General features: G+C 32.2%; 1 protein-coding gene across 9 annotated transcripts; it reads right to left on the bottom strand.

The window, feature by feature from the left end:
- Positions 1–2,104: 2,104 nt before the first annotated feature.
- On the bottom strand, positions 2,105–17,265 carry LOC127734052 (neurocalcin-like). Of its 9 annotated transcripts, none has more exons than XM_052243645.1 (4): positions 17,227–17,265; positions 16,833–16,873; positions 7,046–7,437; positions 2,105–2,565 (listed from the first exon to the last, which is right to left on the bottom strand). In XM_052243645.1, exons 3-4 carry the CDS (start codon positions 7,412–7,414, stop codon positions 2,386–2,388), a joined length of 549 nt encoding a protein of 182 aa, XP_052099605.1. In that variant the 5' UTR covers positions 7,415–7,437; positions 16,833–16,873; positions 17,227–17,265; the 3' UTR covers positions 2,105–2,385. The 9 variants fall into 9 exon arrangements, with proteins under 9 accessions (XP_052099605.1, XP_052099593.1, XP_052099576.1 ...); XM_052243633.1 differs by lacking the exon at positions 17,227–17,265 and adding an exon at positions 11,919–11,959 and having other exon boundaries at positions 16,833–16,955; XM_052243616.1 differs by lacking the exon at positions 17,227–17,265 and having other exon boundaries at positions 16,833–16,984.
- Positions 17,266–18,594: the final 1,329 nt, after the last annotated feature.

Here is an 18,594-nt window from a genome sequence, read left to right as displayed (position 1 = left end):
ACTTTAAAAGATAGAATTTTAAACTCATTAAAATATATGTTTTCAATGAGGTATTTAGAAAACACGTTCTTTCTAAATATAATTCAGATTTTCTTTATTTAATAAAGAAGTTAATCTAACTAAGCATACTCCCACTAAGTACAACTTTAAAATCAAACTTGTTCTTTTTCAAATTTGATACAAGAATTTCTAGCGGCTGTCTTCATACACAATTCACGAAAGACGTCTCGTTCTTCCCTATTTTTAATATTTGCTTGATGGTCTCCTTCCGTGTAAACTTTACATTATTAGTCGGTACTATATGTGCGTTTTTACAGTGTTCTCAGACTACAATAACATCATATTATAATTACTAAACATTCTGCAGTACATATCATAAATTGATCCGGCGAAAACTACTACTTGTTAATTGATTTCGGGGTATGAAACCACTGCAAGAATTAAATAGCAAGAGGTATTTCATATCTAAGTGACTTGCGGAAACTCAGAATAAGTCAGGTGACCAACAGTTGTTTTTAATATCTTCACTTTCATTTATTCATAGGCATGCCACTTTAATTTTTACTGAAATATTTACTGAATTAACCTTTGTAGTTTTTGCATTTACTTAATTTTCTGTGCTCCGTTTTTTTCTTTTTATTATGGATACTTGTATTTGTAGAACGTGGTGATTATACTATTCTAAATGTTAATATAATTACTTATAATTATTAATAACCATGCATTGTCATGAATGGTAAATGGTTGTTTTAAGTTGTTGATTTACCAAAATCTAATGTTGTCTAACCTCATGTCGTGTATATTCTGTCCTTGATTTTTTAGTGTCCGGTTTCCTGCTTAAATGGAGGATTCTTTAGTCAAGTTATCATTACCCTATGTGTATGGTTGACTTTAGACAACGCCGAGTGTCTTCGATAACTATATAGATATAGTCTGTAAGTTATTTTAGTAACTTGATGCATGGATGCCAATGTGAAGGAGGACTTCATTCCTTTCCGGTGTGCCCGAATTCACCCATTCTTTAATTGGAATTTCGTTTATTATATAGTTAATTCCCTTAAAGAGGTGTTTTATTTAACCTAAATATATTACAAATAAACAAAAAAAAATTAACAATCTATAGGAATCCAACGTAAACAGTAATCATTTTCCCTACCGTGACATCGATTTCATGAAGTTTTTGTACCCAAAATCACGAAAAAGGGGAAATAGTTAACTATTTTTTACTGCAAGGTGATATTTCTCCTCTGATTCGCTATACGCGTGTTTGCAAATGCATTTTGTATTCTATTGAATGTTATTAAATTCTTTTACCAAATATATTGGCAACCAATTGTTTTGTTTTATAAACTCTTGCTCTTTTTTTAGTACATTTAAAAGCATGTTTCCACTTGTAGGTATTTAAAAAATGGTATTTCCTACCAGCTATTTTAAGATTTACACTTTCGAGAAAGTTATTGGCAACTATTACATCTCTGTGAATTATTTGCACTAAACTATTAATTGATATTGCACTGCATCGTTTTTCATTTACTGTTTATGATGCTATTATATAGAATCAATTTTGATATACATTGGCCGATAAAATATGAAGGCATTATTTAATAATCAACATATTTATAATTTGATTTTCTTTTAGTAGTTTCAAAAATTATTTGACAGGAACAGGTTGAAAACTCACATCATATCATTCTTATCCTGCACCGTGTTCATATGTAGAATGTAGGTTAATTGAGAATATCGTCAGGGTCTTAACTGGACCTCTCCTCGTGTTTATGTATTGCATATTGAGAATTTGGTGTAAATTTGTGGCAACAGTAGTTTACCGATAATCAAACCTCGTAAATCCTTTTCGAAGAGACAAACCAAGAGAAAAGGGCAAAATGGAATGGCAAAAACTCTAAACGAAGCGAGACATGGTGCTGCGGCATGGTAAGTTTCCCCTATGGTAGCCTTTGGTTGTCAATTTTGAACATATATTTTCAAATGTTGGGTAAATGGCATGATGAACACTCATTTACCTTCCCTTTAATCTCACACATGTATATGCCAAATGTCAAGGGATGTATTTCATGCGAGGCGTATTTATCTGTTTTATTACATATTCAATCTATAGTGATTTAATTTTAAAATAGAATTGAGAATGGAAATGCATGCGTTACATAGACGTTCTTTTACTAGTTCTAGCAAATGACATCAGGTTACATGATATATTCTGTGATAAGACTATCATACTAATTTCAAAATATTTGAATAGTCTTTTTTTAGATTTGATCATAAAGCACACAATAGATTAAAATGACGGAGAAATGCTGTAAGTTTTAACCCGTTTTTAAATCAACTTCATTGTGTAGAACAGATAGATTTTTTTACGGATCACAATTTTTAATCTCCAGGATCAGGTCGTATGAGATTAAGAAGTTCTGGTATCTTATGCACAGCTGATGTAAACTCTTCTTTGGAAATTGAATCGTCATTATTTCTGTCCATGGCGTCGAACAACTGATTTGCTACTGTTTGTGGATTTATTTCGTTCGCAGAGGTCCCAAACAGGTCGTTGTAAGCCTGTAAATTAGAAGTGAAAACAGATAATTATTTCACGAAAAAACTGAGTCAGAGTACGGTTATACAATATATCGTATCTACTTAAAGATGGTGTCAATATTGCTTTAGTACGGTTATACAATATATCGTATCTACTTAAAGATGGTGTCAATATTGCTTTAGTACGGTTATACAATATATCGTATCTACATAAAGATGGTGTCAATATTGCTTTAGTACGGTTATACAATATATCGTATCTACATAAAGATGGTGTCAATATTGCTTTAGTACGGTTATACAATATATCGTAACTTCTTAAAGATGGTGTCAATATTGCTTTAGTACGGTTATACAATATATCGTATCTACTTGAAGATGGTGTCAATATTGCTTTAGTACGGTTATACAATATATCGTATCTACTTAAAGATGGTGTCAATATTGCTTTAGTACGGTTATACAATATATCGTATCTACTTAAAGATGGTGTCAATATTGCTTTAGTACGGTTATACAATATATCTACTTAAAGATGTTGTCAATATTGCTTTAGATGTAGACATACTTGACAGTAATTATAAAATTATTTTAAGTCGCTTGAAATCAATGCGTACTTTATAATTTATTTCAATTATATTATTGTATATTATTATATAAGTCTAAATTTGTGACAACTTCACGACACGCGTTCTCCGTCGGATAACCGTTGGTTATACATGGCTAAAACTATATTTTTTTTATAAATGCTTCGTCTGTATTCGAACTCCTGCATGTTTCTGTGACATCATTTACTGTGTTGTAGCCCTACGACGAGGAAATGCATTACTCGTGAGTCGATAAACGAAAGCTATATGTATGTATAGTCTAGTTGACTGAGTGGTCTTAGGTTGTGCACACAGTGCAGGCGATGTTGCAACAATGTAACAAAAGCAGCGGTTCGAATTTATTTGTTAAATCTCGCCGAGGGGAGAAAAAAAATTTGCTAACGCAAATGTGTCATCTTACATTGTAAGCTAATTTCCGTGAACGAAGTATAGCTAGGCAGTGTTGTCACAGAAGTTAGAGGAAAAAGTATAGGTTTATAATTAATGGAAAATTTAATATTCAGGAGTCATTTCAATGTGTTAGTGTTTTACGAAATCGTAGTGTAATGTTTGTGTATGTGAATGTCATGCTGACCATCAAGGGTCTTTAATTAATTAATTAATTAATTAAAATAACAAAAATTCTTATTCTTATAGGTTCCAGCTTTAGTTCGAAATCAGCAACTTTTTGAGAGTGACTTCTTCAATAACCTTATAATTTAAGATACCGATCCTTCTGTTCAAGTTTTCAGAATGAGCAATTACATAAACGATGTTAACCAAAAGTTGTTACCTTTTGCAAAAGTAACTGAACTTTAAAAATTTCCACCAATCTAAATTATTTATTTTTTGAAATAGTCAACATACTAAACGAGGTATTCTATCCAAAACGCATAGCGGGTGATTGGTATATGAAAAGCTGCATTATTAAACAATCACAATATCTGTAAGTCAATAATTGTTGATCAATTCTGGCAATTTGTCAATTTTTTCTTTCATGCACGTTTTATAACTTCAAATTTAAAATAATAAGTTGAATATAAAATAGAATTTTCAAGGTAATCGATGATAAGTGCAAGCAGAACTTACCGGTTGATTAACACTTTAAATTGAAAATAACCAGACCTGTTTTAAATTGCATTGTAGGAGGTGCGTAATTGGTTGTAAAATTTTATCCGCTGAAGACAACATATAATAAAATATCATATATCCATTCGTGTCCAGTGCTAGTTATACTCTATAATTTGGGCTAAACTATTTTTATAAGTATATTTTTCTTGAAACAAAATACAGTAGTTGATATCATTTAGGTTCATGTAGAAATATATATCAGTTCAATGCTCCATCAGTCCAAGGAGAAAAGGTTTATGAAAAAATGAAGTATAATAATACTGAGCAATTATCTGGCCGCTGAAATTCCGAAATAAATAAAATTATTTAATCAATTCAAACTTCTGCTTGTTTAATTAATATATAAAGACAATATGACGCTGTAACATGTACTAGCTAGGTGATCATTGCTTATGGTTCGTTCGATTTGGCTGTTTTTAAGGTACCCCCACAGACACACGGCTACGGGTAAGATGCATGTTGAAACTACAATGGAAATTTATGATTACAAGCCTTATCAAAAAGGTATTTTCTTCACATAAACATTTTGTAATAAAATATCTTTTTGGCTAAGGCCTTGGATCAGCTTCTAATTCTCGGAATGGTGCAATTTTGGCAGTTTGTTTGTAAAATGCAAGACGTTTGAAGCCCTATAGCAAATTTGTAATACACAATTCATGAATAATATCACTGAAATCTAGTAAATCGATGTCTTGTGGACATCTGTTTAAAGGATGTTATTTGATAGATCTATAACACTTTTTTTGATTTTCGAATTTAAGGGACGACAAGTTGCATTAACTCGCGATTCACTTGAAAGAGAAAAAAAAGGCTACACATTTTTTATTCGGATATTCAATATTAGATTATTATTAAGTCCACGGTAGATGGTTTGTCTTAAGGAACAAGATATTATAACGTAAACAGTACGAAATGGTACACCAAAATCTACCCAAAACAGAATTTGAAATATTCTTAATAGAAAAATCATTTACTAGCACCCCTTCATATGGATGATTTTTGTCGAGCCTTCGACTTTTGTCGAAAAAGCGAGACATAGCGATCCTACATTCCGTCGGCGTCGTCGTCGGCGGCGGCGTCCACAAATATTCACTCTGTGGTTAAAGTTTTTGAAATTTTAATAACTTTCTTAAACTATCCTTGATTTCTACCAAACTTGGACAGAGTCTTGTTTATGATCATAAGATAGTATACAGAAGTAAATTTTGTGAAAAAAAATCCAGTTTTTCCGTATTTTACTTATAAATGGACTTAGTTTTTCTGCCAGTTAACATTACATTCACTCTGTGGTTAAAGTTTTTAAAATTTTAATAAACTTTCTTAAACTATCCAGGAACTTTACCAAACTTGGACAGAAGCTTGTTTATGATCAAAAGCTAGTATCTAGAAGGAAATTTTGTAAAAATTTATTTCCTGTTTTTCCGTATATTAGGTCCAAGGACACAGTTATCGTCCTCTACAAATATAGTCCCTAGTGTGAACAGTGTATAACTTGCATTTTTTTTTGATACACTTTCCCAATTTATTTCTTGATATTTTATGCATGAAATATTGAGTAAGGGGATGACATTACATGTTAAAAAAATTTGGGTGCTGCATCTTTATGTTAAGTAGTGATTTGGTCCAGTTAAAAAAGGTCAAAAATTAGAATGTCTGAAGCTGTCAAACTGAATTTTAGTCCCCCTTAACACAGAATTGTCAATATTTTGAGTTAGAGCTAGTAGGTTTCTATAATTTTGATATTATTTGTATCAATAGTAGTACACTACACTGTAAAAATCTTTTTGAGATAGAGCAGGTGCGATTTTTTTAATTTGAATTTATTGTCTAAAAGTCTAAAAGAAATGCACTACGAAATAACTGTGTTCTCGGGCCATATTACTTATAAATGGACTTAGTTTTTCTTCCAGTTAACATTACATACAGTTAAAGTTTTTAAAACATTTATTAGATTCGTAAACCATCCTGGATTTTTACCAAACTTGGACAGAAGCTTCTTACAATCAAAACATTGTATCTAGAGGAAAATTTTTTATATTTTTTTCCCCATTTTTCTTGACATAGCGATTCTACATTCCGTCGTCGTCTGAATTACGGGATAAATCATCAAACAATGTAAAAATTATCTTCTTTATCATTTGTTCATTCAATAAATTTATGTTTCAACTCTTTTATAAATCTATAGATTTGATTGCATACTGTATTCATTTTTACAAGCATAACTTTTTTCATACATTTCAAACGTTTTAATTCATTAACTGTAAATCTATTATGTGCATTCCCCTATCACACTGAAAACATAGATAACAGCAAAAGTAGGCGAGACACTGGGTTCCGCGGAACCCTTACGAATTTTCTTATTTAACATGTACCCCTTCCCGTACAAACAAGAGAACATCATTTCACATTATTTAATTTTATGTTTTAGATATACCCCTTATATGATATCAATGCGAAATGATTACTTTTAATAATATAGGCGGAGTTTTTTTTTTAAGGAATTGTGACCTTATTAGAAATATAGCATGATAAATACTATTTACTACATTTAATGAAGCAATGGTGTAAGTAGAATGGTATAATATAAAATCAAATTTGGTACGTTTGCTCAGATATCTGACGGCCTTTTATGAATGGTTGGTCCAACGACCCCAGCCAGTCATAGAAAGGCCGTCAGACGTCAGAGCAATCACGGACTAGTTCGGTATATAAAATGGTCTACATTTTATTATATAATGTACCTTAAAAGGATAAATATCAGAAAAATACGTAGCAATACCTACCCGTAGTAGATCTCTGACTTCGACTCTGTCTATAGATCCACTTTTATCGGAATCGAATAAAGAAAATGCAATATTGATTTTATCTTCGACTTTATCACTGTCCATCATACATATTCCAATCACAAATTCAGTAAAATCTACAGTTCCACTGCCGTCCGTATCAAAGCAGTCAAACATCTTATCTGCAAACTTAGTGGCGTTCCCAGGAAAACGTCCACTATAGACACGTCGAAATTCCTTTTTAGATAATTCACTTTTGCCTTTGGAGTTTTCTTTGAAAATTTGTTTTAAATCATCATATTGTTGGTTTGTCAGATGAAATCTATCCTGGAGCTCCTTCTTTGGAATAGTACTCGGTTTGCCTCCCATTCTTGCCTTTTCATTAGTGTAATCTTTTTGTGAATAGAAAATAGAGAAACTTAAAATGAAACACCAAAGCAGAACAAGATATTTATCATCTGAAATAGGTTCTATTCATTTAAATTGCATTTTAATTATTTTCCTTTTCCTGTGCTCGATCATTTTACCATTTGTAGCTTGAATCAGATGTAATGATTTATGAAATCAAACGCAACAATAAAGTCAAAACGTGCGAGTTAATACCGTTTTGTATTTCAATTTTAACAGTTCGAAAAGCAAATGCAATTCACATGAATAGACAATGAATGAAAAGTTACTTTCAATTCTACCTTTACGATCTCAATATAGATTGCTTATTTAAAATTATATGCTAATTGTATAAAAAAAATCTTATTGATAATATAAAATAAATTACTACCTTGCAGTTAATGATAAATATGTGGTACGGAGAAAGTAGTAAAATTGGTCAGTTTGGCATCGGAATTCTCTTATAACGGACCTATTTTCCTTATAAGTATGACAAAAATTTGCAAAAATGTAAATCATATTCCATAGAAACTTGTTCACTTTTACTTTTGTTTACGAATCCGTTTATGTCTACCGACCACCATGTAAATTGAAATGGCACGGACAACTGAATGTACTCCTTATTATCGTTTCGTGTACCCCACCGACCACCATGTAAATTGAAATGGCACGGACAACTGAATGTACTCCTTTTTATCGTTTCATGTACCCTTTCACCTATCCAAACTGCTGTTTTGTGCTTAGTTGTGGCGTTCGGGTGCTGTCTTATTGACGCCTAAATCAGACTGTGACGTATACCCACATTTCCTTTTTAACTTTAGACATGTGATAAGGCACCCGGGTCTCTTCTGAACAATACCGTCTTATGTGAGTGATATTCAAAGATTTTCGCCACATGGATTATTCGAAGGTGTGACTCGTTTCTCGTTTTTTATATAGATTAGACCGTTCAAGTGGTTTTCCCGTTTGAATGGTTTTACACTAGTTATTTTTGGGGCCCTTTATAGCTTACTGTTCGGTGTGAGCCAAGGCTCCGTGTTGAAGACCGTGCTTTGACCTATATTGGTTTACTTTTATAAATTTTGACTTGGATGGAGAGTTGTCTCATTGGCACTCACACCACATCTTCTTATATCTATATACAGAACTTCTTTGCCTATTTCTTTTGATCGATGGCTTTTCTTTCTCTTTTTATGTACAGTCTATGTGTATGTGCCTCTTAACAATTCCCACACAACACCCATTTAAATATCTATACAATTCCCACACAACACCCATTTAAATATCTTAACAATTCCCACACAACACCCATTTAAATATCTTAACAATTCCCACACAATACCCATTTAAATATTTTATAACTGTTAAAAAATCAAGTGTCTCTATCTATCAACAATTGACATACGTCATTTGAAGATCAACTGATACTCCTGAGGTGCTTGGGACATGGAAATAGTACCCTCTTTCTATTGGTTGTTGCTTGATGAAGAATAAGAATGGAGGGTCATCACAAACTCATAGGTGTTGTCATAAGATCGACTAGATTTTAGTAAAACACGTTAAATATATAAAAACAGGTAAAACCTATAAAGGAAAATCATTGTAGAGATCAGAAATTTGAAATCTATAATATGAAGGCTTTTTCTTATTGAACCTTTTGACGAAGAAACTACTGGCAAGTGAACTCGATCCGATCCTAGTTTGGATGAAATTATGTTAATTGTTGTTTTCTTATGAACACCATGTCCTCTCTTTTCAATCTTTTAATTCCAAGTTCATTTAATGATCTTTTGAGTATCACAAAAATAATAGTTGGCATTAGTATAACTTGAATGTATTATCCTAATACATAGAGGGTTAGCGCCTTCAAACATGTTTAACCCCGCCACATCCTGTATGTGCCTGTCCCTAGTCAGGAGCCTGTAATTCAGTGGTTGTCGTTTGTTGCTATGTAACATATTTGTTTTTCGTTCATTATTTTGTACGTAAATTAGGCCGTTAGTTTTCTCGTTTAAATTGTTTTACATTTTTCATTTCGGGTCCTTTTATAGCTGACTATGTGGTATGGGCTTTGTTCGTTGTTGAAGGCCGTACGGTGACCTATAGTTGTTAATTTCTGTGTCATTTGGTCTCTTGTGGAGAGTTGTCTCATTGGCAAGCATACCGCATCTTCTTATTTTTATTATAATTAATGTTTCGGCCTGTTTTTACAAGAACTGCCAAAAAATGGCCGCTTGTTCGAATTTTTCTGAAAGATTTGTTAAATGTGAAATAAAATTGAATCATCGTTCTGTCTTACCGGCAGAGTTAGATTATTTAAATGACGTTTGCTCATTGCCAAAAATAACTCTATCTGCATTAGTCAACGCATTTGTATGAAATACTATATTTTCAATTGATTGTTTTTTTGCAGAAAAATGAAATAGGTTTAAACAGATTTTTACTTTTATTTAAAAAAACAATGTGAATGTGCAAGTGTTTGTGTACATATTATCTTGCAAACTACACTTCACAGGTCTTGAACGTTCAAATAACATAAAATTGAGGACTTGAAACCATAGAGGTGTGCAAGTCGCATTTCTCAGATGAGAGAGTCTTGCTTCGGCCCAAATCTAATATGCCGAAACACAGATGACTCGAAGAAGAGAGATCCTCATTGAACAAGCAACACGAAATATTGATCGAAAATGTTAATAACAAATGTGGTCTGGAAATATTTTAGCATTAGAAAACAAACTATTAGGAGTAAAATTTGGTTAATCAAAGGAAAAATAATTTACCTATGCAGAAAAACTATCCCGTACACCAGAACACTTACATTATTTCAAAATACACATATATTTAATACATCAATTACAATCATATTTTTGAATGTCTTATTATTTCCCCATAAAGGCTGACCTTGATGAAGGACGATTTTTTAAAAGACTTAATATATATCCATATCGAATGTCTTTGAATATAAATGATGTCATCTCATATTTATGAATTACAAATCATAATGGGACGATAATAAGCATGTAGTTATATAAATGCATGACAACAAGTCTCCATGATTAAAATTTATATAAACACACCAATTCTTCTTCATATGACTAGAATTTACACTTCCCTCTGATAGATTGGAAGACCGCCTTTTTGTCAAAAAAGATATAAGACCAGAAATTTCTCCTTTTAGTTTTACGTGAAGAAGAACACTTTATTTTTTTTCATAAAAGCACTGATTAAAAAACAAGGTACATATTTTAAGAATGCTACGTAATTATTGGTTGGATGGTTGATTGTTTTCACTTAACTTATGGTGACAAATACTTTATGAACATTTATTAACAATAAATAAGTTAGTTATGTTCTGCAAAATCATTCAGAGTTGGTCTACCATGATAACGGGGTAGAAATTGGACTGCAACAGGAAAAGATCGTATATTTGGTCAGGTCAGAATTTTTTCCTTACAGTTGTTCATCTACAGATACCTCATAAGAGTAGTTGCAACGTACAGAAAACTCTCCTTAAATTTGGTCGAAAAAAATTCAGACAGTGATGAGAGGAAATGTGATTATAAGTCTAGACACAGACAAGATAATAAAAATATTAGTAGGCATATACGTTCAATCGCTGATACGAAAGGAAAGAAGCCTCGTAGTTAAATTTCGCAATCAGATATATATATATATATATGATGAACCAAATTATATATTATCATTATATTTATTATGGAAGTATGATTCCACCCAAAGGAATTTAATAAAATGTGATAAATAACACCCAGTCTTTTCAGGAATTATCATTTATAACGCTAACAAATCAAGTCTAAGACTTATCCTTTAATTTTCTATTAAAATAATAAAACTATTAAGTATACTGTTGTAGTTTTAGCATTGCGTCTCTTTTGTGTCGTTGGGTTGCTGTCACATTGACGTTTTCTTCAATCTCCTTATATTATTTTTTGTCTCGCCTTGACGGAGTCAAAAAGCGAGACATAGGTATGCTGTTTCCGGCGGCGGCGTCAACAATGTATTAGTTTGTGATTAGGTCTAGTTTATGGTGAACCACTACTGGTAGGTCTATGATATTTGGTATGCAGTTGTATTAGCAATGGCACATCTCATTTCCATGGAGATTATTTGGCCCTGCCCACTAAGTCATAGTCTATTGACTTTGAAACATTTGCTTAGTTTACATGTATTAGTTTGTGATTAGGTCAGTTCAAGGATAACCATTAGTGGTAGGCCAATGTTAATTGGTATGCAGTTGTATAAGCATTAGTGTGAGCCAAAATTTGTTCCTGTGAAAAAAGTTCCAGTGGAACTAATATCACAGGAAATATGTTCTGGGAGAACTTTTTTCACAGATGATTTCTATATAATTTGTTCCATCTCTATAAAATAATTTCCACACTCTACCTGGTGAAATAAGTACCGGTCTGGTGAAATTTGTTCCCTACCTAGTGAAATAAGTTCCGGGTTTATGAGATTTGTTCCTTACCTGGTGAAATAAGTTCTGGGTCTGTGAGATTTGTTCTTCACCTGGTGAAATAAGTTCCTTGTCTGTGAAATATGTTCCACTGGTTAAACAAGTTATCTTATATACTGAGCATTTGTCATCAGTGAGTTTAAAGTTATCATTCATGTGCATTATAAAAATAATTATTATATTAATAATATAAGTAAAAAGTATAAATCATCCAATTCGGATCCTGTGGAGTATAGCAAATGTTTAATTATATACTCTGTAAAAAATATAAAAATGAAACTTTTGAGCCAGAAAAGAGTAGAATAAAAAAAATCATCCAGAAAAAAAGTATATTTAAAGATGAACATATGTACTAATTTGAAAAGGACATACTGACTGATCAATTATATCAAAAGACATGTAGTTTCAAAAGACACACTCTTTTGAAACGTTGTCATGACCTCAGTACATGTATGACTAGAACACGGGGCCATGACAGTTAAAAGGAACCAAGGAGGAATACTACATAAAACATAAATACAAATTATGATACATTACAATGGCTTTTATTTCTTATCATCATCCTATAGTTACAGACATGCCTTCAATTGCAAATGTATCCCATGCACGCACACTCAGTACAGCATTTAGCTTGCATTATAATTTAAGTGTAACAAGAAAATGTTTCACTGTGCAATATGTTGCAAAGGTACTTATTTTCTGTGAAAATATGTTTGAGCGGAACTTATTAATTGATTTCTATGAAATATGTACATGTTCGTTTAAAAATAATATCACAGAAACTTATTTAACTTATTTAAAACTCTAAATACATGTAATATTAATTGGAACAAAATGCATGGAGCTATGATTTTTGTTCCGGAACTTATTTCACATTTGGGCATAAAAATAGTTCCGGAACAAATTTTACAGTGCTGGAACATATTTTCTGTGATATAAATTCCGGTGGAACATATTTCCTATGAAATTTGTTCCGGCGGAACAATTGTCACGCCGGAAAATCTTTTTTGTTACATTAGCACATCTCATTTCCAGGGAGAATATTTGGCCCCGCCCCCTCAATAATGGTCTATTTACTTTGAACTTTTTGCTTGTTTATGTGTATTAGTTTGTGATTAGATCAGTTTTAGATGAACCGCTAATGTTAAGTCAATGATATTTGGTATGCAAATTAATTGGCATTTACAAGTCTCATTTCCATGGAGATTATATAGCCCCACCCCCTCATTATGGTTCATTGACTTTGAAACTTTTACATAGTTTACAAGTTAATGTTTGTGTTTAGGTTTGTTTAAAGGGAACGACTTATGATAAGTCAATGGTATTTGGTATGCAGTATTATTAGCATTGGCACATCTTATTTTAATGGAGATTGTTTAGCCATGTACCTTCAGTCATGGTCCATTAACTTTGAATATTTGCATAACTTACATGTTAAAGTATTGCTATTTTAATTTCAACATTTGCATTATCAAAATTACAAAAAGGCGAGACATATCTCTGTGTTAACAGTTTATTTTTTTCTGTAAGTATTGACTGGTTTAAAGATAACATATATCAAGTCTAACCCAATGAGGTATAAAGTAAGGATACCATAGACAATTGCTTACCTATCAGTTGATAACAGAGGGAGAGTGAGACAAGGCTTCACGACACACCTAATGATTTCAATTTCCCAATAGTAAAGTTTCTTTTTCTTTATAACGTTACGTGTATATAGTTATTATATTTCGCAGTGAGTTTTCTATTAAAGAGAGTATGCCAGAAACTATTAAGTGTAAGCTGCACTCACATTATATATTGGTAGCATTCAACTACTTTGAGGTGAGAGTCTTTCAAATGTCTTGTACTGTTTATAATTGACTCGCTTTGTATTTTTGATTTCTGGCATATTCTATTTCTAATTGTGGCTTCTGTGAATTATTCTGGATATACGTCATAAAAGTTGCATTTAAAAGTACTTGGGATATTTTTTATGTTTTTCTTAATATTATCAACGATTAACATATTAAACAATGTACAGTAAACAGATTAAAGGCCAAACATTTTAACTTGTTTGTTAAACAATTATGGACAGTAAACAGACTGATGACCAAATATTTAACTGGTTACGCACACATCCCTGTGACATTTATTTTTTGATTTGTGCTTCATGTCTGGAAAGGCAATAACATATGTAAACATTAACAGATTTTAACAAAAAAGGTCTTAATATCGCAGAAACGAAAAATATTTTTTCTTGGAAGAGAGTGGTTTTTTAAAATCCAATTACACGTTTCACCGAATCTTAACAGTTTGAAATTTCGAATGATTACATGACAAAAAGATTCATGAAATTCAATAAAGGGCAAATGTGAAAATATCTATTGTATTAAAACAATAAAGCCGTGAAAAAAACTATGACTAACAAAACAAATCAAACTTCGAGGTATGTGTACCGACTACGGGGGTGTTTAACGACCTTGGATACACAAGAGTGTTTTTCACGGTCGGTTTGCGAGACTCTCGTGTGCAGTTAAGGTCGTAATACAACTCCGTAAGCAAAGAGATATGAAATCAAGTTTGTTCCATGAATAATGGGAGATAGAAACAAGCTTTAAGAAAAAAAATAGTATTGTAATGTAACAAAGAAAACCGTAACAGCGTGTTTTTTATGTTTTTTCCCCTTATGAACGAAGTGGAAGAAACTATTGCACATAGTACATTGTGGGTGCGTATGCACTCGAAAACGTATGTCAGAAACAGTAAAAAAAGGCCTTCAATTATTATACGCCAGTTTCTTGTAATGAAGGTGACTTACATTTCAAGCTTAAGTTACTTTAATGTGAATATTCAAAGTTGGTATCTCAGAATCGAGTGGGGTAAACTAATTCAGCATCTAGTTAAATGTTGACCAGTCTGCTCCTAAGGTTTTGACTTTTAATAGTTGACACAAAAACTCATTTCTTTGGTACTGCAAGTTAAGATCGCATACTTCTGCTTGCATGTGTAAGTGGGCAACAATGCAAATATTTTAGTTGACCTCATTTGCATGTTTTCTTGATGTAGGTTGACGTAAAATCAAAGTTTGTATCTCGAGTACTATAAACAACATAAAATCTAACGTCCTAACAAGTGCGCTTCAGATTAGATTAACATTAACGGAAAAGCAAGTCAAATTTGTCATACTTTTCAGTCTGTAATGTTTAGTGTTATATTTTCCTGGATGCAAGTGTACTAGGGGGTACTAAGGAGTAAGTCGGTATCAAAGAAAAAGCGAGAGGTATGATGAGTAGTAGGCAGATAGTTAACACCTAAACATATTTGTAGATCAGTTCAAACAAATAAGCATCCTATAATTGTTTACTTTTTACACATTGTGACTTGGATGGATAGTTGCCTCATTGGCACTCATACCACATCTTCTTATTTATATATGATATGAGCAAAACTAAGAAAACTATTATCAGTAGTATCTTAGCCATTTATGATTTTTACCCGATATTATGCCGCGTGAAAAACTACATTGTTTAGACCGAACAGACTCTGTAAACATAATTCATGTAAAAGCAGGTTATACTAAAAAGTTGATATCGAATTCGTGTTTCGCATATTCCACTTAAATCAGGGGTGATCGTAACCCTGAATTCAGACTTTCCGCAGAAAGTGTAGAAGGAAATATTTTGACTGCTAATGAATAAATGCATAACAAACAGACGTTTGAACTTGTTTGTACACTATTTAATGTGTTCGCCCTCTACCGACTTATTAGAAGAAAAATAAAAAAACCAGAAATAATCCTTTCTGTGGAATGATCGGAAAACTGATTTTGATATTTGATTTAAAAATAAAACCCCAAAAAGCTATAGAGTAAATGTACACATTTAACGGACTCAGGCGTAAGAAAGGGGTAAATGTTCACATTTAACGGACCCAGGCGTAAGAAAGGGGTAAATGTACACATTTAACGAACTCGGGCGTAAGAAAGGGACAAGGAATGAGCATAACTATGTATGATATAACATATACTATCAAATGTTATCCTTTTCATTCATATCGTTTCGGTTTCTTTTCACATGGGAACTCGAAAACCCCAATCTGATAAAAATTCAGATTTATTGTAACTCGTGTACTTATATGAGCATAACGAAATCAGAGATCTGTATTTTAATTAGATTGAAAAAAAAACTAAAGTAAATAAAAATTCTTGTCTTCTTATGAAGTGTTTAGCCAAATTGATGATTAATTTCAAGGACTGACAAGTATTTGGATACATTTTCCAGTTTCCTTGTTTGGTTGTCATTGACACAAACCTAAACTTGTTTTCTTTTTCATTAATTTTTTTTAACATGATCATAAATCAAAATTGAAAGGTTTCTATCTTTTATTTGATCGAGTTAATACGTAAAGTCTTTATTTCCTTTTAAAGAGAGAATATTTATAATTTTCCTGACCAAAGAAGGGAACATCAAAATACAATCCGTGCACACTGCCGATTAATGGTGTTAATTTATGTTGTGGCCTTATCCTGTCTTATCGGTTGCATCTTATAGGATCTATAGTCGCTATACATTTTGTCAGAATACCTTCACGATTGAATATAGTTTTCCTCTTTCTATGTCTCTTTTGTTCTTACGTTTCCTTTCTTGCACAACACTTTCATTGCTGTATATTGTCCATATTTCTTTAATTTTCTATTCCATAAAAATGTTCACATGAAATTCATTTAATAATTAAACTCATCATAGATACCAGGATTACAATTGTGTACGCCAGACGCGCGTTTCGTCTACAAAAGACTCATCAGTACGCTCGAATCAAAAAAGTTAAAAAGACCAAATAAAGTACGAAGTTGATGAGCATTGAGAATAATATGCTATCTGCACATTTATTATGTGCTATGTGCTACATATTAAAACTTATTAATTATTGTCAGATTGACCTTACCTTTTTGTTTCTAATCCGTCCTTAACTTTGACATGCGACACCTGAAAGAGGAAGTTTGCACAATAACGGTAAATCTTCCAATGTTGGCAACGCTTTACTATTCATTCATTGGACCTATTCATTCGGTACAATACCTTAAACAATACCAAGGAATGTTTTTAAATTTAAAGGATCACAATACTGATATGCTGAATTAAACGTACATAGTTGTTTACATATTTTACTCTATGATTAAATGGTTTTATTTTAGCTGATTATGCCTCTTCTAAATCTTTCATTTATTTATACGATTAACATTGAACAGCAAATTAAAATCAAACACTCTTCATGGTCCAACGAGAAAAGCACTTGTTTTAATCTACTTCAAACTAAGAATATTAATATCTTTTCCTACCTGTTCATACCCTTAACATAGCCATTACATAACGTTTATGGTGTTATGGGCTCTGTTTTTATTTCAAGGTGAACGAAAACAAACAATAAATTTTCAATTATAGGTTTAAAAGATTTAAAGTATTCTGGCCTTTTTTATTACATTATATTTAAAACATCAAATACACATTCCGCTTTCTTAAATACACCTTGTGATAATAGCCAATAAAAGCTTACAGCGTATCATCTCGGAAATTGCCAGTCACAGACTTTTCAAACCAGATCGCATCGTAAAAGTTGAAAAGGAGAAAAGATCCTTTCTGAATCTTTTTCTTACCAAAAATAAATCTCGATGCCCTCAACTTGGGCAATATCCTTCATCATAATTCAGTTTACTCAAAAATATCTCCGTACTATAAAGATCTGTCTGTACCTAGCATTTCTTATACCAATACCAAACGAATTGCAACTAAAATTTTCAATACAAACCCGTGTTGTAGAATCTCAATATTGACGACTTCAAGTCTAAACCTCCTGATTGCACCTGTGCTAGTTCCCCATTCATATATAATCCGACTGGCCACGTTATTACTGGTGACCTGAAAATTGTCAATAATACTTATCTGCGAAATGTGTTATCCAAAAGCCCGAAATATCGTGAGCCTAAATCCATCAATTGGAAACACAACTTCAAAATTCTGATGTTTTCAGTCGAGGAATATGCTAGGCAATGGGCCAAATGTGAAAAGAATTAAAAAGCTGAATGGTTCCATGAAAACACTTGCTTAATCGATCTAAGAAGACCATAATGTTGCAAATAACCTGTCCTACCTCCATGACAAATATGTTGTTGTCCCCGCAGATAAAGCTTCACACAACATCGTTTTTGTGTGTAAATCACATTACATGAACTCCTTGATAAATGAATTAGGTATTGGCAATTCACTTGGAAACAACATTTACCCCAACGACACTAACCAAGGAGAACATCCTGAATGATCACCAGTCTGTTCTTTGTTCCTTTTGCATTCAACCAAAGTTGAAGAACTGGATCTTCCTTCATTGTATTGGATACCCAAGCAGTGTCCTTTCAAACAACGTTATAATGCAGAGTCTTCCAAGTGCTCACGAAATATCTTTCTAATTTATTAACATCAATTTAATCAGCAATCAAAACCGTGCTTCAAAGTTATTTTAAACTAACTATTCTTGGTGCGGAATGAATCCAATGTGGATACTAAAAAAATCCAAAGATCTGTTAGAGTACATACAATATAAGTATTTTCTCTTTGCATTAGTATAACCAAAACATTTGACTTTTCTTCCCTGTACACAAATATTCCCCATTCCATTCCTTCCCTATACACAAGTATTCCCCATTCCATTCCAA

This window comes from Mytilus californianus, unplaced genomic scaffold (genome assembly GCF_021869535.1).
Source record: "Mytilus californianus isolate M0D057914Y unplaced genomic scaffold, xbMytCali1.0.p SCAF_1, whole genome shotgun sequence".
Taxonomy (NCBI): domain Eukaryota; kingdom Metazoa; phylum Mollusca; class Bivalvia; order Mytilida; family Mytilidae; genus Mytilus; species Mytilus californianus.
Note: the sequence above shows the minus strand (reverse complement) of the source record. Positions and strands in the feature narration are given on the sequence as shown.

Coding starts and splice junctions, on each gene's coding strand:
- LOC127734052 (XM_052243645.1), bottom strand. CDS start 7,414: ATGGGAGGCAAACCGAGTACTATTCCAAAGAAGGAGCTCCAGGATAGA. Junction 2,566..7,045: donor AAGTCAGAGATCTACTACGG/GTAGGTATTGCT, acceptor TCTAATTTACAG/GCTTACAACGACCTGTTTGG.